Below are 21,665 nucleotides of genomic sequence, written 5' to 3' on the forward strand. Positions count from 1 at the left end.
ATGTCTGCAGCCTACTCTATTTCCAGCAGGAAAACAGACACAAGCGTACGCATACAGCACGCGTTGAGGATAAGAAAACCAAATAGGATGACACTAACAACCGGGAATCTAAAAGACAGGCAGCTGGTGACAACATCAAAGTTTCCCAAAAACTTAGAGCAGCTGCAGGGTCACTGTGTGCTTACTTTTGTTGGACTGGTTTGGTTGGTTGGGTTTATGTGTGAGCACAGGTATGCATGCAAACATTAACTTGTTCATGTGTGTGCATGTATGGTAGGAAGGCCAGAGAACACCCTTAGACAGGGTTTTTCACTGTTCTGAGGCTCACCGAGTAGGCTAGGCTGGCTGGCTTAGAAGACCCAGGAGACTGCTTGTCTTTGCCACTCTCTGCTGAAATCACATATACCCATCACCACACCTAGACCCTCGGTGTGTTCTGAAGACCTAACCCGGCTCCCCATGTCTGTACAGCAATCGCTTTACAGAGTGGGCTACTGATCCTGCCCCCTCTGTTAGGTTTTATTCCGTTTGAGCTCAGGTTACCCTTGAACTCCCAATCCTCTTGCCCTGGCCTCCTAAGTTTGGGCTACAGGTATGAACCACCATGACCAGAAAGAAAGTATAAATCACGTTAAAAATAAAAAAAAAAAACTTCTTCATGATATTGTCATTTTGAAATGCCTGCTCTAATAATAGAATCTTTGAGGGAGAGTCCTTCCTAAGACCAACATTTTCTCTCTCCTAAGGATAAAGGACAAAGATCGTTAATCATCTACCTAGGATTTGAAGAACCAAACCTCAAAGCTAGCCAGGTGCAGTCACTCTGTCCATAATTCCAACACTTGGAAAAATGAGAATCAACTACAAATTTGAAGCCAGTCTGGGCTACACAGTGAATTCCAGGCCAGCCTGGGCTACCATGAGCTCCTATTTCAAACAAACAAAATAACAGCAAAGCTTCTTAATTTTTTCTAGCCTAAGCAAGGTAGACAACCTTAGACAGAGGTCAAAATAAAGACAAACTCAACAAACTCGAGGGAGCTCAAAGCACTGTGTCCAAAGGTCATTAAGACCAGTTTCCTTTTTCTTTGGAGATAAACTGTTGCTAGGTAGAATGTAGCAATGTGAAGGGTAAGGAATTTAAAATATTAATAGGTTTCCATCAAATGTAAGCGACCTCGAACACCTACCCTAGCAATCATCCCAGTTGCAGAGAGCTTTAGGAGGATGACGTTCTACAACCTACACCATGTCATTAGCCAGCCAATCCCAGTCCAGGCAGCTGCATGGCATCCTTTTCTCTTTCTGTAATAACAGGGTCTTCATGTGCTTTTGTCTCTACTGCTGGGATGTGGTGTTAGGAACGTCTTTACATGTTTTGCTGTTCAACTCTCTATCCCGGAAACTTGGTTAAATTACAACCATGCTTCTTCCTCACTGGGAGCCACTGGACAGACTGATGACCCAGTCCAACTGGATAGTCTTCACATAGAGGCAAAAAAAAAATGCATAGAAATAAAATAACATGCTCATACTCATTGAAAACTAGTAAATCTTGGGTCTGAGCTGAAACTTAAAATATGCAAATACAGTACACATACATAAAACTTTAAAAAATAAATTTAATTTTAAAATTAAAAGAAATGAAATTCTTGAAACTTGGCATGGTAGCACCCGCCTGTAATTTTCATCATTTACGAGGCTGCATCAGGAAGGTGGGTTTTCTCGCCAGTTATATAGTAAGTCTTGGTCTTAAAAATGTATAAGTATCCAGGCAGTGGTGGCGCACACCTGTAATCCCAGCACTTGGGAGACAGGCAGGTACGACTCTGTGATTTCAATGCTGTCCTGGTCTACAGAGAAAGTTTGAGGACAACCAGGGCTACACAGAGAAAGCCTGCCTTGAAAAACCAAATAAATAAACTTTTAGATTTATGTGTAGGATATTTTCCGTCTTTGTTTTGTTTTGTTTATTCAGCCACACAAAACACTGGTCCTCTAGAGCACTGTCCAGTATCTGTGTGGAATCAGGCTCCCTCTACTGGCCCTGAAAATAAACGCATGACAGGACCACAGGCTGACTTGTGGAAAATGGAAAATCAGTTTTATTTAAGAAGCTCCAACAACTACACGATTCACCAAACATTTCTCCTGCCAATATGAGAAGCCATAAAATATTAAATATTCAAACTTCAGGATGTCTAACTTTACTCAATGAAAACAGTTCTCTACCAGAGCCCTGCATGCAGGCATTTCATATGGGAGTGAAAATATTCATGGGGAGAAGCCAGAAGGGTTAGGGATGGAGGAAAAGTACCACCAAAGTATGCTGTATGAAAAAAAATTTTTCAATTCAGAAAAGAAAGTATTTAGAAGGACTGAGGAGATGGCTTCACGGTTAAGAGCACTCGCTGCTCTTAGAGAGGACCTGGGTTTGACTCCTAACACCCACATCGTGGTTCCCAACCATCTGTGACCCTGGTTCCTTCTTCTGACCTCCATAGACACCAAGCATGCACATGGTATACACACATACATCACACATGCATGCAAGCAAAATACCCATCCACGAAAAAGAAATCTTTTAAATTATTTAAAATATACATTTATAAGTTCTTCCAAATGATTGTGCTTTTGACCAGGTAGTTTTATAACTTCATTTTTTATGGCTTTTTATAGTTTTATAGCTTTTTGTCACTTAGCAATCATAGGCACAAAGCACAACATACCTATAATGCATGCTTACATATAACGCTTAGAAAAGGGAAAATGGCATATCGTCGCAAATATTTACCACTTGTTTATGCTGGAAACATTCAAACTCCACTCTGCTTATATTTTTAAGTATTCAGTTAGCTATTGTCAGCCACAGTTACCCTGCTACAATAGAAGAGTAGAAGTAACTTCTCCTATCCAACATAACTTTTCCCCAGGACTCTTATTTCAGTTCAGAATTCCATGCAATGTTGAAGAAAACACAAATTTCAATTCAGACTGATCCTATAATTTTTTCATTCTGCCCATTACCATATACTGGCTGTGCTGAAAAACATTCTGTTTTATGCTGAAAATAAGTATTTTAGCACAATACCATAAATAATACTTTCAACGTCTGTTAAAATACAGGGTTTACTGTGGAACACCTTGATCCTATGCTTACTAAGTTAGCTCAGTAATACTGTCATATCCATTTAATATAGATAAGCATTTATAATATTTAAAAGCTGATCTGTTTCTTCAACATCTTAGCATCACTCACGACCCTCAAGTACCAGTGGCTAGCCCTCAATACCTCTATCCCGGGGTAGGGGTCAGGGAGCACAATACACAGTGCCACAGCATGGGGGTGGGTCAGAGAACTACTTTTTGAGCCTCCCACTTTGATGAGGTAGGGTCTCTCTTGTTTCTGCCATATTACATACTCCAGGCCAGCTGGCTTGCAAGCTTCTGGACAATTCTCCTGTTTCTGCCTCCCATCCATCTTGCCACAGGAGTGCTGGGATTACAGATGTGTGCCACAGCAGGCTTTTTATGTGGGCTTAGAGGACGGAACTCAGGTGTCAGATTTGCATAGCAAGCATGTACTAAGCCATCTCCTGATAATCTTGGGGGTTTTTTTGTCAAAAAAAAAACAAAACCCTGTTCTGTGCATAAGTAGTATTGCCTATGTAGCAATAAACATGGTGCGTACCTCTAACATAAAACAGAGCAGAGAGCAGTGGTAGCACACACCTTTAATCCCAGCACTTGGGAGGCAGAGGCAGGCGGATCTCTGTGAGTTCGAGGCCAGCCTGGTCTATAAGAGCTGGTTCCAGGACACGCTCCAAAGCTACAGAGATACCTTGTCTCGAAAAAACAAAAAAACAAAAAACAAAAAAAAAAGCAGAATAAGAACAAAGACTGGAGGGTAAAAGGCCTTTAACTTAAAGTTAAACAAGCACTAAACTTCCCTTTTAAAACACTGAACAAAAAAAGTGCAGATGCCAGTCTTCTTATGCAATGCCACACCTCTTCTGACGGGGCCAGGTTCAGACAGACACAAAATGCATACCTACAAGGGTCCCCTAAATGTGCAAAGACAATGGGGCAGACCTCTTCACCCCCAGCACCCCGACGGCGGCGTACCTCTGAAAGAAAGCACTGTCCGCAGCAGTGAGAAGGCCCTTCATGTATCCGCCCTTGAAGTGGTTGATTCTGCTGCTGCAGGGGAGCTTCTTTGGTTTGAAGCAGAACCAGGGCTCCCCGGTGTAGAGGTCTGTAAAGTTGCACAGGGGAAGACTTCCCGGGAGGCACACATTGCACTTCATCGTTTCCGAAATCCTTCCTGAACGGAAAAGACTCTTGAAATAGACCCTGTCTGGTTTCGCTTCCTGCAGGTACTGAAGAACTCTGATCCCTTCACTGGGGTGAACCAGAGATATGGACACTCTGACTCTGCCAGGCCAGAGCAGGGTAAAAAACACTTTGTAGAACCCATTCTGGTAGTCTACCACTCTGCCCATGGCCCCCGCCTGCAGCTTGGGCGAGTGAATTCTGGCCTGCAGGTAGTCTCCGCCATACTTCTTGGGCTTCCCTTCAAAATCGTGCACGTGAACTAGCACCTCCAGCTGGCTCCCCACCTTGAAGACAGCTGCAGAATTCAAGATGACAAAATAGCTGGAGGAAGGGTCGGTGCTCTTCACGAAAGGGACCAAGTCCACATCAGGCACCTGCCACTGTGAGGCAGCAAGCAATGCATCCTCTTCTACCCGTTCCTGACTGGACAGGGCCTGGTGCTCATAACCACAGTACGGATTCCGGCTAATGCCCGTAGCCTGCGGGGAAACAAACTGTCCACTGCTGTCGATGAACGTCCCTGAGAGCGTCTCATGGTCCAAGTACTAAGGAAAAAGACAACAGAAACCACACTTCTCTGAATATCAGCCAAAAAATCTCTATATCGGTTTAAATTTGTATAATGTCAACTGAGATTAAACTGTTTCAAAACAGCCTGCAAGTTTCACAGTTACTGTAGCAGAATAAGATTCATGGAAAATTCATAGAGAGGTCTCTGCAGCTACACAAATCTTACCTCTGGGAGCTGTATGTGGATTCTTACAGTGAATTATCAGAGAAAAGTTTCCCTGAGCTTCTAGCCATGGAATGGAGAAAGAAACCATCTTTTAAAAAGGAATATTGATGATCAGTAACCAAGTGTGGTGCCCTGAATGAAAATGGTCACCACAGGCTCAGGGAGTGGCTATTAGGAGGCATGGCCTTGTTGGAGTAGGCATGGCCCTGGTGGAGAAAGTGTGTCACTAGAGTGAGCCAGGCCCAGTGTCACGCTCTTCCTGCGGCCCACTGATCTGAATGGAGAACTCTCAGCTCCTTCTCCAGCACCATGTCTGCCTGCATGCCACCATGCTTTCTGCCAGGATGAGACCCCTGAACCTATAAGCTTATAAAAGCTGCGGTGGTCATGGTGTCTCTTCACAGCAAAAGAAACCCTAACTAAGACATCAGGTGAGAAGCTACTTTTCCATACCCGAAACCCAACTGGGAAAAGAGAAACCTCCAACTCCAGCCTGTACCAAGGGTAGGAACCAACACACATGAAGGAAGTCCATTCGCGGGGGTACGTGCTCACCAAAGGACTCCAGCGAAACAGACCACCAGAATGCTCCTCATCCCCCCGTACAAGCCACCATTTTACAAGAAGCCCACAGAGCAGCTTCTTTCACCAAGCTCATTGTGTCTAGAATTCAACAACAAACTGCAAGGCAAATTCAATTGTTAAAAATTAAAAAAAAAAAACCAGAATTTGAAGACAGCAAGGAGGAGCAGCCATGTCAGGTACAGGAGGAGCGCTGGACTTATCAGACAGGGAATTTAAGTCAACAGTGAGCAGGAGGGAGCAGCCACGTCAGGTGCAGAAAGAGCGCTGGACTTATCAGACAGGGAATTTAAATCAACAGTGAGCAGGATGGAGCAGCCACGTCAGGTGCAGAAGGAGTGCTGGACTTATCAGATAGGGAATTTAAGTCAACAGTGAGCAGGAGGGAGCAGCCACGTCAGGTGCAGAAAGAGCGCTGGACTTTTCAGACAGGGAATTTAAGTCAACAGTGAGCGTAAGTAGCTCAGTGGCTCTGTACTTGCTGCACACAGACAAGGCCCTCAGCTCAATGCTCAGCACCACAAAAGCCTTAAAAAATAATACAAAACAAATTTTACAATTAAGCAACTAAGACTCAGGCTGCTGCCTCTGATGGCCACTTGGGGACCCATAGACACACATATGGTGGCCCCTCATGCTGCAGGTGGCTTCAGGGACCCACAGACACACATGTGGTGGTTCCTTAGGCTGTGGGCGGCTCCAGGGACCCACAGACACACATGTGGTGGTCCCTCATGCTGCAGGCGGCTCCAGGGACCCACAGACACACATGTGGTGGTTCCTTAGGCTGTGGGTGACTCCAGGGACCCACAGACACACATGTGGTGGTCCCTCATGCTGCAGGCGGCTCCAGGGACCCACAGACACACATGTGGTGGTTCCTTAGGCTGCAGGCGGCTCCAGGGACCCACAGACACACATGTGGTGGTTCCTTAGGCTGTGGGCGGCTCCAGGGACCCACAGACACACATGTGGTGGTTCCTTAGGCTGTGGGCGGCTCCAGGGACCCACAGACACACATGTGGTGGTTCCTTAGGCTGTGGGCGGCTCCAGGAACCCGCAGACACACATGTGGTGGCCCCTCAGGCTGCGGGCGGCTCAGGGACCCACAGACACACATGTGGTGGTTCCTTAGGCTGTGGGCGGCTCCAGGAACCCGCAGACACACATGTGGTGGCCCCTCAGGCTGCGGGCGGCTCCAGGGACCCACAGACACACATGTGGTGGTTCCTTAGGCTGTGGGCGGCTCCAGGAACCCACAGACACACATGTGGTGGTTCCTTAGGCTGTGGGCGGCTCCAGGAACCCGCAGACACACGTGGTGGCCCCTCAGGCTGCGGGCGGCTCCAGGGACCCACAGACACACATGTGGTGGTTCCTTAGGCTGTGGGCGGCTCCAGGGACCCACAGACACACATGTGGTGGTTCCTTAGGCTGCGGGCGGCTCCAGGGACCCGCAGACACACATGTGGTCGTCCTTAGGCTATGGGCAGCTCCAGAAACCCGCAGACACACATGTGGTGGTTCCTTAGGCTGTGGGCGGCTCCAGGAACCCGCAGACACACATGTGGTGGCCCCTCAGGCTGCGGGCGGCTCCAGGGACCCACAGACACACATGTGGTGGTTCCTTAGGCTGTGGGTGGCTCCAGGAACCCGCAGACACACATGTGGTGGCCCCTCAGGCTGCGGGCAGCTCCAGGAACCCGCAGACACACATGTGGTGGTCCCTCATGCTGCAGGCGGCTCCAGGGACCCACAGACACACATGTGGTGGTTCCTCATGCTGCAGGCGGCTCCAGGGACCCGCAGACACACATGTGGTGGTCCTTAGGCTGTGGGCAGCTCCAGGGACCCGCAGACACACATGTGGTGGCCCCTCAGGCTGTGGGCAGCTCCAGGGACCCGCAGACACACATGTGGTGGCCCCTCAGGCTGCGGGCAGCTCTGAGGACCCGCAGCAATGGGTAAAGTGTGGCAGCACCTCGGGCTCTGGCCACTACTGTCTGCAGCTGCTGTAACTTCAGATCACAAAAATGATTTGTGGGTCTGCGAGGTCCCTGGCCAGCAAGGGGCCCTGATCCTGTACCAGAAGAGCCACCTGGAGAGGTAAGTGTGTACCTGACCGGCCGGCTGGACGCCCCAGAAAGGGAGTACAGACATGCTCCAATCCCCTAAACCTTCTGGCCATTCAGCGGGGGCTTCTCTCTCCGGCTAATGCCTTTCTCTTCTTATCCCATCCCAGCTTGCCCCCAGGCACCCCTTCCCATCTGCGGGGTCATAGGATCCCACAACTCAGCCTGCTGCCGGGCTGAGGGTCTGGGGTCAAAGTGGTGAGTGCAACTGCTGCAGGAGTTTCTTTGTGCCACTGAGCCTGCACTCAGCAAGCCCGCCCTTTTGTCTGCTAGGTCCCTGGCCAGCAAGTGGCCCTGATCCTGTACCAGAAGATCTGTCCAGAGGACCTACTTCTGGGTGGAGAGGATCTAAGAGACAACTCCAGAGCTGAGGGGACCTAAGAAATGGCAGACCAAGAAAAACCCCCAAGTACACAGGTAGCCACAGCAAAGATCGGACCAAGTCACCAAGACCCTCCTAACAGCATTTGAAGGAAGAGATGGGCAGACACCAATGCAAGAATTCCTCCAACAATCTGAAAAACAACATGATAAGGCCAGAATCCAGCGAACATACAACAGGAAGACATGAATACCCTAATCCAGAAGACGTAGAAGAAATAGACTTTAGACGTAACATTATGAAAGTGTTAGAGACCATTAAACAGGATGTGAAAAACTCCTTTAAAGAAATGAATGCAAAGACTAACAAAAAGTTAGAAGAAATGAATAAATCCCTCAAAGATACCCAAGAAAACCTAGAAAAAGAAATCAAACAGGTAATGGAAACGGTTCAAGACCTGAAAACTGAAATGGAGGCAATGAAGAAAACACAAACCAAGAGATGGCAGGATATGGAAAATCTGGGTAAACAAACAGAAACTACAGAGACAAACATAACCAACAGAATACAAGAGATAGAAGAACGAATCTCAGATGCTGAAGATACTATAGAGGAAATAAACGCACTGATCAAAGAAAACAGCAGATCCAACAAATTCTCATCACAAAACATCCAGGAAATCTGGGACACCAAGAAAAGACCAAACCTAAGAATAAAAGGGGTAGAAGGAGAAGAATTACAGCTCAAAGGCCCAGAAAATATATTCAACAAAATTATATAAGAAAACTTTCCCAACCTAAAGAAGGATATTCCTATGAAGATACAAGAAGCATACAGAACACCAAATAGACTGTATCAAAAAAAAAAACTTCCCCTTGCCACATAATAATCAAAACACAAAACATACAGAATAAAGAAAGAATATTAAGAGCACCAAATGAAAGGTCAAGAAACATATAAAGGTAAACCTATCAGAATTACACCTGACTTCTCTATGGAAACCATGAAAGCCAGAAGGTCTTGGATAGATGTGCTGCAGAAACTAAGACACCATGGATGCAAGCCCAAACTACTATGCCCTGCCAAGCTTTCTTTCACCATAAATGGAGAAAACAAGATATTCCAGGATAAAAGCAAATTTAAACAATATGTAGCCACAAACCCAGCCTTACAGAAAGTAATAGAAGGAAAATCACAACCCAGAGAACCCAATAACACCCACAATACCTCAGACATCTAACAACCATCGACAAGAACAACTCAAAGAAGCGAAACACAAACTCTACAACCAAAAAAAATAATAATAACCAGAGTTAACAACCACTGGACATTAATATCACTTAATATCAATGGACTCAATTCACCTATAAAAAGGCACGGGTTAAGAGAATGGATGCGAAAACAGGGTCCAACATTCTGCTGTTTACAAGAAACACACCTCAACCACAAAGACAGACATTTACTCAGAGTAAAGGGTTGGGAAATGGTTTTTCAATCAAACGGACCTAAGAAACAAGCGGGTGTGGCTATACTAATATCTAACAAAATTGACTTCAAACTAAAATCAATCAGAAGAGATGGAGATGGACACTTTATACTTATGACAGGAACAATTCATCAGGATGAAGTCTCAATCCTGAATATCTATGCCCCTAATATAAAAACACCCACTTATGTAAAAGAAACATTACTAGAACTCAAAGCACATATCAAACCCCACACACTAATAGTAGGAGACTTCAACACTCCTCTCTCACCAATGGACAGGTCAACCAGACAGAAACCTGACAGAGAAATAAGAGAACTAATGGAGGTAATGAATCAAATGGACTTAACAGACATCTATAGAACATTCCACCCAAATAGGAAAGAATATACCTTCTTCTCAGCATCTCATGGAACATTCTTGAAAATTGATCTCATACAAAATTGGTAACAAAGCAAACATCCACAGATACAAAAAAATTTAGTAACCACCTGTGTCTTATCAAATCACCATGGAATAAAGTTAGAATTTTACAACAATTCTACCCCAAGAAAGCCTACAAACTCATGGAAACTGAACAGTCAACTACTGAACCACCCCTGGGTCAGGGAAGAAATAAAGAAATTAAAATCTTCCTTGAATTCAACGAAAAAAAAGACACAACATACCCAAACCTATGGGACACTATGAAATCAGTGCTAAGAGGAAAGTTCATAGCTCTAAGTGCCCACATTAAAGAAAACGGAGAAAGCATACATTGGGGACTTAACAGCACACCTGAAAGCTCTAGAGAAAAAAAAAAAGAAGCAGACTCACCCAGGAGGACTAGAAAACTGGAAATAATCAAACTGAGGGCTGAAATCAACAAAATAGAAACACAGAAAACAATCCAAAGAATCAATGAAACAAAGAGTTGGTTCTTTGAGAAAGTCAACAAGATTGGCAAACCCCTATCCAAACTAACAAAAGGCAGAGAGAGAACAAGCAAATTAACAAGATCAGAAATGAAAAGGGGGACATAACAGACACTGAGGAAATTCAGAGAATCATTAGGTCTTACTACAAAAGCCTATATGCCACAAAGTTGGAAAATGTAAAAGGAATGGACTTGTTTTTAAATAAATACCATATACCAAAATTAAATCAAGACCGGGTGAACAATTTAAATAGACCTATAAATTGTGAGGAAATAGAAGCTGTCATAAAAAAAAAAAAACTCCCAACCAAGAAAAGCCCAGGACCAGATGAGTTTAATGCAGAATTTTACCAGAACTTTCCAAGAAGAGCTGATATCTATACTCCTTAATGTGTTTCACACAATAGAAACAGAAGAATCATTGCCAAAATCTTTTTATGAAGCTACAGTTACCCTGATACCAAAACCACACAAAGATTCAACCAAGAAAGAGATTACAGACCAATCTCGCTCATGAACATCGATGCAAAAATTCTCAATAAAATACTGGCAAAATGAATCCAAGAACACATCAAAAAATTATCCATTATGATCAAGTAGGCTTCATCCCAGAGATGCAGGGCTGGTTCAACATATGAAAATCTATCAATGTAATCCATCATATAAATAAACTGAAAGAAAAAAAACATATGATCATTTCATTAGATGCTGAAAAAGCATTTGACAAAATTCAACACCCCTTTATGATAAAGGTCTTGGAGAGGTTAGGGATACAAGAATCATATCTAAATATAATAAAAGCAATATACAACAAGCCAACAGCTAATATCAAGTTAAATGGAGAGAAACTCAAAGCCATTCCACTAAAATCAGGAACAAAACAAGGCTGTCCACTCTCACCATATCTCTTCAACATAGTGCTTGAAGTTCTAGCAATAGCAATAAGACAACATTAGGAGATCAAGGGGATTCGAATTAGAAAGAAAGAAGTGAAACTTTTGTTATTTGTAGATGATATGATAATGTACATCAGTGATTCCAAAAACTCTACCAAAGAACTCCTATAGTTGATAAATAACTTCAGTGATGTGGCAGGATACAAGATCAACTCAAAAAACTCAGTAGCCCTCCTATACACAAAGGTTAGAGAAACAGAGAGGGAAATCAGAGAAACTTCACCTTTCACGATAGCCACAAATAGCATAAAGTATCTTGGGGTAACACTGACCAAGGAGGTGAAAGATCTATTTGACAAGAACTTTAAGGCTTTGAAGAAGGAAATTAAAGAGGATCTCCAATGCTCTTGGGTGGGTAGGATCAACATAGTAAAAATGGCAAGTCTACCAAAGGCAATCTATAAATTCAACGTAATCCCCATCAAAATCCCAACAAAATTCTTCACAGACCTTGAGAGAACAATAATCAACTTTATATAGAAAAACAAAAACCCCAGGATAGCCAAAACAATCCAATATAATAAAGGAACTTCCGGAGGCATTACTATCTCTGACTTCAAACTCTATTACAGAGCTACAGTACTGAAAACAGCTTGGTACAGGCATAAAAACAGAGAGGTCAACAAATGGAATCGAATCGAAGACCTGGATATTAACCCACAAACCTATGAACACCTGATTTTCGGCAAAGGAGCTAAAAGTATACAATGGAAAAAAGAAAGCATCTTCAACAAGTGGTGCTGGAATAACTGGATGTCAACCTGTAGAAGAATGAAAATAGATCCATATCTATCACCATGCACAAAACTCAAGTCCAAATGGATTAAAGACCTCAATTTAAATCCAACCACACTGAACCTTATAGAAGAGAAAGTGGGAAGAAGACTGCAACACATAGGCATAGGAGACCTACATACATACAGGAGACTTCCTACATATAACCCCAGTAGCACAGACAATAAGAGCAACATTAAATAAATGGGAACTCCTAAAACTGAGAAGCTTCTGTAAAGCAAAGGACACTGACACTAAGACAAAAAGGCATCCTACTGAATAGGAAAAGATCTTCACCAACCCCGCATCAGACAAAGGTCTGATCTCCAAAATATATAAAGAACTCAAGAAAGTAGACATTTAAATTCTAAATAACCCAATTAAAAAATGGGAACGCTGACTGCTCTTTGGACTGGAGAGGGAGGGGGAGGGAAATGGGAGGCTGGTAGGAGGCGGAAACTATTTTTTCCTTTTCTCAATAAAAAAGAACAATGGGGTACTGATCTGAACAGAGAATTCTCAACAGAAGAAGTTCAAATGGCCAAAAGACACTTAAGGTCATGTTCAACCTCCTTAGCAATCAGGGAAATGCAAATCAAAACAACTTTGAGATACCATCTTACACCTGTCAGAATGGCTAAAATAAAAAACACCAATGATAACATATGTTGGAGAGGTTGTGGAGTAAGGGGTACACTCATCCATTGCTGGTTGGAAAGCAAATTTGTGCAACCACTTTGGAAATCAGTGTGGCGGTTTCTCGGGGAATTGGGAATCAGCCTACCTCAGGTTCCAGCAATACCACTCTTGGGAATATATCCAAGAGATGTCCTATCATACTACAAAAAGCATTTGTTTAACTATGTTCATAGCAGCATTATTTGTAAGAGCCAGAACCTGGAAACACCTAGGTGCCCCTTAATGGAAGAATGGATAAAGAAAGTGTGGAATATATACACATTAGAGTACTACTCAGCGGTTAAAAACAATGACATCTTGAATTTTGCATGCAAATGGATGGAAATAGAAAACACTATCCTGAGGTGAGGTAACCCAGACCCAAAAAGATGAATATGGTATGTACTCACTCATTAGTGGACTTTAGCCATAAACAAAGGACATTAAGCCTATAGTTTGCAAGCCTTGAAAAGCCAAATAACAAGGTGAACCCAAAGAAAAACATATAGATCCTCCTTAAAATTGGAAGCAAACAAGATTGCCAGGCAAAAGTTGGGAGTATGGGGGTAGGGGTAGGGATGGGAATGGGGTTGGGGGAAGGGAAGAGGGGGAGAGGGAAGGGAGAAGGGAAAGACTAGGGAGAGCTTGGGGGAGTGGGAGGGTGGAGATGGAGGAAGGGCGGATATAGGATCAGGGAAAAAGATATCTACATTAAGGGAGCCATTTTAGGGTTGGCAAGAGATTTGGCTCTAGAGGGGATCCCAGGTGTCCATGGGGATGTCCCCAGCTAGGTCCTTGGACAGCAGAGGAGAGGGTGCCTGAACTGTCCTTGCCCCACTATCACACTGATGATTATCTCGAATATCACCATAGAATCTTCGTTCGGCAATGGATGGAGATAGAAACAGGGACCCTCATCAGAGCAAGGGACTGAACTCCCAAGGTCCAGTTGAAGGGCAGAAGGAGAGAGAAGCAAGGAAGTCAGGACCGCAAGGGGTTGGTCCACCCACTAAGACAGTGTGCCTGTTCTAATGGGAGCTCACCAAATCCAGCTGTACCAGGACTGAACAAACTGGACTCTCTGATTGTGGCTGACAATGGGGGCTGACTGAGAAGCCATTGACGAAGGCACTGGGACTTGTTTTTACTGCATGTATTGGCTTTTTGGGACCCTAGCCTATTTGGATGCACAGCCTCCTAGGCCTGGATGTAAGGGGGAGGGCCTTGGACTTCTCACAGGGCAGGGTTTTTCCCTGCCCTCTTTCAAGCAGGGAGAGGGAGGGAGGAGGGGGAGTGGGGGAACAGGGGGAATGGGAGGAGGGGAGGAAGTATAAATTTATGATTGAAAAAACAAACAAACAAACAAAAGAATAAAGTTTGGAAAAATAAAAAAATAAATGATTTGTGCTCCCTGCTGCTCCCTCCAGAAGCCCAGGCTCTGCTTTTGCAGCCAGACAAGGCTAAGGTTAAGGATGGGAACTCCTAGGAAACAGACTGGTGTGAATGTAGGAAAAGGCTGTGAGAACAACACATTGGGAAAGCCCACCAAGGTAGCCTGGGAACACCAGACTATCAAAGATATCATCCGGGCCACTGAGACGGCTAGGTGAGCAAAGGTGCTTGCCACCAAGCCTGATGAACCGAGTTCAATCCTCAGAACCCACGTGGTGGAAGAAGAGACCAGTTCCGGTAAGATGTAGACAGTAGCCAAAGCACTCACTCATACACACAAAGTAAAGAAACACACTTTAAAAAAAAATGTTAAAAGAGGACAACCTGACTAAAAGATCGTTTATGAAATCACTGATGAAAAAGACATGGATGGTAAGCATATCATAATGCCCAGAAAGCTGACGATTGTCCCAAGAGTACAGAGAGCTCTTCGTCCCCTAACCCTGGCAATGCCAGGTTCAGAGGTTGATCGTGCAGATGGCACTGCGGGTCACACTAGGAAAGGAGAAGATACTATCACTGGCTTGAGAGCAAAACCCCAAACCCTGTCTGGGTACCAGAAGAACAGTGTCCCTTCCCAAGCCTATTTGCATGCTGCATGGCATTTCACAAGATGGCTTCCCGTACTGAAAACATGAGATGTGGTATCCGGGGGCACCCACACCTGAAATGTGTCCCTATGTGAGCATTTCCTGCTTTCCTTAGACATTTGTGGAATTATTTAAAGAAAATTCAGTGAGTTGATTTTCATGGGCATTTACACAACGGAGTATTACTAAGACATTTTAAAAAAATGACATCATAAAATTTCCAGGCAAACGGATGAAGCTAGGAAAAAAAATCATCCTGAGTGAGGTATCCCAAATGCCAAGCGATGGATATGATATGTATTTGCTTGTATTTGGATATTAGCCGTGAAGTGACGATAACCACGTTACAATCCATTGACTCACGGAGTGTAGGCATAGAGTAAGGGGCTGCAGGAAACAGACAGATCTTGTTAGGAAAGGGAAATAGGACAGATAGTTATGGGTGGGTGGGGAGGATTGTAGTGAGAGGAGTAAGTGGAGGGGGTTGGGCTGGTGGGAGGGCATAAAGAGAGAGCTAAAATTAAGGGGCATTTTAGGGGTAGTACAGAAACCTAATATAGTAGAAATTTTCTAAAACATGTACATGAATGAAAGCAAACTAAATGAAATCACTAACTATTGGGGAGACAGACTCCCAACTGGTCATCTCTTATCATCAAAGCTCCCAGTACTGGGACTGGGTTACATCTAATTGAGTTGTAGGTCAAGGGGTCCCCTGGAAATCCCCAAACAACCCAGGCCGTTACCAAAACAGTAGGTTCCTCTCCACAAAACAACAGCAAGGCCCTGCTGCTGACAATAACACCTATACACCTCACTGAAGGTGGAGAAGTTGAGCTAATGCCTACACAGAGCCTTCACCGCTACTTCCAGCATCTTTGATACAGGAGCACAGTCTGCACATAAACACTGTGCCTGCCACAAACCCTTTATCTACAATGCTGTCCTACCTGCAAGATACGCTAGGACAACGGTAGCACAAAGCCCGTGGGAGTAACCAACCAATGTCTGATTTGACTTAAGGCCCATTCCACAAGATGGAACCCATACCCATCACTGCTTTGGGACTAAGAACCAGAAACTAGATAGCCCAGGGACTAGGGAAAAGAAATCAAATAATACTAGTCTAAAAGAGAAAAAGGGGCAGTGGTAAAATGACTGCTCATGTATTTTACTAAATTCATCTAGATCAGGGTCTTCTTCAGCTATCCTCAGAGAGGCTTCCTCCTGCAGTAAATGGGAACCAAAGCCATTTTGCAGAGAGAAAGAGTCCTTGGAGCTGGGTCCTCTAGTAGGGATGTCTCCATCTACTCCCTCCCCTCGCAGCCAGGGAAGCCCATGGAGGAAGAAGCAAAAAGTATAAGAGCCAAAGCAGATGGAGGACACCAAGAAAACACGGTCTTCTAAACCAACATGAGCAAAGCTCACATGGACTCACAGAGGCTGAAGTCGCATGCGCAGGTCTGCCCCTAAAGTCCTCTATGTATACCAAATTGAGCTTTTATGGGATTCCTGAGAGTTTGAACTAGTGGGTCTTTGAATCTTGTTTCTTATCTTGGGATCTTTTCCTTCTGATGTGATGGTTTTTGTTTTATCTTATTATGCTTTATCTTCATATGTATATATATTATATTTTTAATACTGAATGAAATGAAATGAACTAATGAATGGAAACCTAGCCACTAGGGTAAAGGTTAACAGCTGAACTGTCACTTGAACCTGCTGGGAGAGGGAAAATCAGTTTTCTCCAGGAGTGACACTGGGTACGCCATATCAACCACTCCAGGACAGGCCTCATGTTCAGGAAGAGGTGAACAGCATACAATGGACTCCACAGTCTTTTTGTGTACTTTTATTTGGCTACAGTTTTATGGAGTTTCAGGTTTTTGTTGTTTTGGGTTTGTTTCCTTTTTGGCCGTAGTTTTCTTTTCTTGGTTTTGAAGGTTTTGTTGTTGTATTGGGTTTTTGCTTGTTTTAAGTTGAGAAAGAATTCAAAAGTTGGGTGGGTGAGAGGGGAAGAGGATCTGGAAAGACTTGGTGGAGGGGAAGAATACGTTCAAAAGATATTTACATTTTTAAATAATAAAAAAATATAATTAAAAAAGTGTCTTGGGGAAAACCAAAAGTGACACCGAAAACTCCCCCTCGCTATAGGACACCTTTCGGGAAAGCTTTCTGCCTCGCTTTTCCTTCCTAGTTGCTGAGACACTGAGAGGGGCCAAATCACGCATTTCTTGCTCACATTGTACACCTATTCTTCCTATCCCTTTACTTGCTTCCTGTCTTGGTGTGCCTCTCATTCCACATGTAGCCAGAACAACTACCCGGGATCTGCTGGCAGGCCGATGCGACCAAGCGGAGGCGTTACCAGTCACTTAGTGCTAAGCCACCCGGCTTTCTTCCATATGTAAGGGAAGGAAAGGTTGATCTACAGCCCAGCTGTACAGTTTTGCATGCCTATAATCCCAGGCCTTGGATGGCTAACATCGGAGCATGACAAGTTAGAGGGCACCATGAGCCACACAGAGAGACCCTGCTGCAGAATTAAAATTAGTTAGAGGGCACCATGAGCCACACAGAGAGACCCTGCTGCAAAAGCATGGCAAGTTAGAGGGCACCATGAGCCACACAGAGAGACCCTGCTGCAAAAGCATGGCAAGTTAGAGGGCACCATGAGCCACACAGAGAGACCCTGTTGCAAAATTAAAATTAGTTAGAGGGCACCATGAGCCACACAGAGAGACCCTGCTGCAGAATTAAAATTAGTTAGAGGGCACCATGAGCCACACAGAGAGACCCTGCTGCAAAAGCATGGCAAGTTAGAGGGCACCATGAGCCACACAGAGAGACCCTGCTGCAAAATTAAAATTAAAAGAACAAATAAAATGGAGAGTGGACCCAGACTCCGAAACCACACAGAAGACCGCAAGAGAACACGAGGTGCTGGGGATGGAAGCCTAGTGTGGAGTGAGGGACCAATGGACAGGGCAGGGATGGAGAAGGAAGGAGGGAAGGGAATAAGCTAATCAAATATCGTTTCAAAACTACCATAATAAAAACTAATTCTTTGGAAGCTAACAAAAAAATTTAAAAAAATTAGCCAGGCCTGGTGGTGCATGCCTTTAATCCTAGCACTTGGGAGGCAGAGACAGGTAGATCTCAGTGAGTTAGAGGCCAGCCTGGTCTACAGAGCGGATTCCAGAACAGCCAGGACTGTTACAGAGAAAAACCCTGACTCAAAAAAAGAAAAGAAAAGAGAGGGAAGGAGAGAGGGAGGCAGGGAAGGAGGCAGGGAGGGAGGCAGGGAGAAAGGGAATGGATTAAGGATGGGAGGCTGCCAAGTTTCAGAGCCTTTGCCCCCCATCACTGCACACTCACCACAATACACAGAAGCATTTGAAATTCACAGCAGTTCTCTCATGTGGGACACAGTGACCTCTTCTTTCCATAGAAGAGTCTACCCCACTCCAATAAGGCTCCCTTACTGTTTCCAAGATGGGAACTGTCTTTCACCACTGGTTACTGCCACCCCCTTCCTCATTATCACTGGGGCTATTCATGAGGATAATTAGAGCTGCTAACTGGCATTCAGTCCAGAAGTTTCCAAGAATGGATCAGGACTAACGGGGACTTTTCCTAACACTTTTTAACAGTCCGCTTGCCTGTCTCTCTCTCTTGATCTCTCCCTCCCTCCCCCCTCTTCCTCGCCTATTCGAGAGCTATAGATTGTCTTTTTTCCTCTACCTTTAGACTCATGCTCTTTGACGTAGTTAAAAACTAACATGGATATAAGCACAGCCACATTACGGAGCTAAAATCTGCTCCTTTCCATGGTCCTGCTGGCTGGGCTCCATCCTGCATCCTCTCTTCAGTCTCCTTAGTGCAGGAGCAGGAAACTGTTCCTGGGCCAAGGACCTTGCAGACAATAGTGAGGTCTATTTTCAAACAGCAAAAAGGAAAGAAAAAGATCTCATGTCTGATCCCATTGGTCTCATTAACATGGAGATACAATGTGTCAATTTAAAAATAACAAAAAAAAGTAGTAATAATCCCAGAAGCAAATGCGCATCAAAAAGAAAGACCATCTGCTTCCACTAATCAACTCTAGAAAGCCAGTTGTACAATAACTGGGAAATGGTAGCTATAAACTATTTGCTGATGCCAACCCTCGGGTACGCGAATCTCAGCATGGCCAGCTTGACCAACCGTGCCGTTCTGTGCAGCGCACGGCATCTGTTGGGGTGTTTCCAGTGTGCTAGGCAGATCCACTGAGGACACTTTATCATTCATACCTGTAAATCAGGAAACTGACGGAGGGCAGTTAAGTGCCTTCCAATGGTCACACAACCTTACAATGCAGGGCACGGTGTGGAAAGAGAAACGACAGAACGACCCCACCACACCTGCCGCCCGCTCTAACAGCTAGAGCCAGAGACTCCCTTCTTACATCCAGTTCATTACTAGAGAAACATGAATCAACGTATTTAAGAGAAACCTACATTTCTCAGGGGTTACGGCAACTCTTGGTAGTTATACACCTTAGATCTCAGTTGTACATCGTATTTTGAATGACTTCTTCTAGGCCAATGGTAATTTCCCTGGTCTGTCACTGAATTTTGGAAATTCAGAAATCCTGCTTGTTACTAAAGCCTAATAAACTGTAATGTACAGCTTCGCTCACAATAAAAGCCATTCTGGATAAAAGGCTAAATAACAAGAATAAAGGGGTAGGGTGATTCAGGGACAGGAAGGCCCGAAGCCATCTAAATTTGTTCCTACAGGGTCAGGTATGGTTCCCAACTTACACACTGATGCCCAATCTCAAAGCGATGGTTCACAAATGAGTCTTTTGAAAGGAAGCTGGGGTCAAATGAGGTGATCGGAACAGATCCTCACAGTGACATCAGTGGCTTCGCAAGAACAGAGAAAAAGCTGGGCATGGTGGCCCATGCTTTGTATCTCAGAACCCTGGGGGATGGAGCAGAAGGATGGATGCAACTTCCAAGCTCTTTTGGGCTTGAATCTTGTCTCAAAAAAGAAAAGGAGAAGGAGGAGGAGAAGCTCTCTACCCCGTGTGGACAGTGACAAGGTGACCCACTGCAAGGTAGAAGAGGGCTCTCATCTGGCCCTGAATTGGCGTGAGACCTTGAGCTTGGACTCATTACCCCTACAACCATGAGAAACAAAAACTGGGGGCAGGTGAGAATGGGAACAGGAGGGATTTGGCAGGGGGTGGGGTGGAGGGAGAGAGTACTAGGAGAGAAGACTGGAATTGAGGGGAAACCTAATGCAGTAGGAACTCCCTGGAATCTACGGGAGTTACCCTAGCGAAGACGCCTAGTAATAGGGGATACACAGCCTGCATACTCCTTCTTCTATAACCAGGCAAGGCTTCCAGTAATGAAACTGGGACTTCAACTCATCCACAAAACCTTCAACCCTCAGTCTGTCCTGCCGGCAAGATGTGCTGGGGTGAAGTTGGCACAGAACGTGTGGGAGCGGCCAACCAATAACTGGTCCAACTTGAGATTCACACAAGAGGGAGCCAATGCCTAACATGGCCTGGATGGCCAGACACCAGAGTCTGGACAGCCCAGAGACCCAGGATAGAATCAAACATGACTGGGAAAAAAAATCAATGAGATGATTCCTAGTGACATTCTGCTATACTCAGAGATCGGTGCCTAACCCAATTGTCATCAGAGAGGCATCATCCAGCAACTGATGAGAGCAGATGCAGAGACCCATAACCAAACACTAGGGAGAGCCAGGGGAATCCCACAAAAGACAGGGAGAAAGAATTGTAGTAGCCAAGGGGAACAAGGGTACCACAACAGCAAAGCCCACAGAATCAACTAAGCAGGGCACACAGGGGCCCACAGACTGAAGTGACAATCACAGACCTGATAAGGCTCTGCCAATAAGTTATGGTTATGTGGCTGGGTGTTCTTGCAGGACTCCTAAGAGTGGGAAGTGGGGGTGTCTCTGACTCTTTTGCCTGCTCTTGGGACCTTTTTCCTTTTACTGAGTTATCTTGTCTGCCCGTGATGAGGGTTTGTTCCTAGTCTAAATGTAACTTGTTATGCCATGTTCGGTGATATCTCTGGGAGGCCTACTCCTTTTTTTTTTTGAAGGGAAACATAGGAGGAATGAAACTGGGGAGGGGCTGGAGAGATGGCTCAGCGGTCAAGATCACTGGCTGCTCTCCCAGAGGACCTGGGTTCAATCCCCAGCACCCATATGGCAGCTCACAACTGTCTATAACTCCAGTTCCAGGGTATCTGGCACCTTCATACCAAATACACATAAAATAAAGTTAAATATAAAAAAAAGAAACTGGGGGAGAGGGCAGGAAGGGAACTGGGGGAAGGAACTGAAAGGAGTGGAGGGAGGGGAAACTTCAGTTGAGATATAATGTGTAAGAGAAGAATTTTTTTTAAAAAAAATAAAACCACAAAAAAAAAAGACTAGCACAATGACAGTGACATTTTCCTCTGAGCAGCAAGCTTTTGGCTGGGAACAGAGCAAGTCGTTGAGTCTTAAAGTGTTATCAGCTGCCGAGACAGTTATTCAGTTCTTAGTTATTTAGTTTGGCTCCTCATACACTCGAATGCCACCTGGCATGAGGTGACCTGGTGGGAAGCACAGCCAATTCCTGTCCTCCAGTACTTCCCAGTCATGTGGGCAAGCCCAGGGTTTACTGCAA

At 44.7% G+C, this 21,665-nt stretch overlaps 1 protein-coding gene across 5 annotated transcripts in view; it reads right to left on the minus strand.

Annotated features, from left to right (window-relative positions):
* Nxpe3 (neurexophilin and PC-esterase domain family member 3) overlaps window positions 1–21,665 on the minus strand; it is a 52,346-nt gene that overhangs the window by 14,923 nt on the left and 15,758 nt on the right. For all 5 annotated transcript variants that reach the window (XM_075964413.1, XM_075964430.1, XM_075964439.1 and 2 more), the window contains one exon: window positions 4,126–4,880. In XM_075964413.1, the coding sequence (XP_075820528.1) occupies window positions 4,126–4,880 (755 nt within the window). The remainder of the gene's footprint in view (window positions 1–4,125; window positions 4,881–21,665) is intronic.

Source organism: Microtus pennsylvanicus, chromosome 1 (assembly GCF_037038515.1).
Source record: "Microtus pennsylvanicus isolate mMicPen1 chromosome 1, mMicPen1.hap1, whole genome shotgun sequence".
Taxonomy (NCBI): domain Eukaryota; kingdom Metazoa; phylum Chordata; class Mammalia; order Rodentia; family Cricetidae; genus Microtus; species Microtus pennsylvanicus.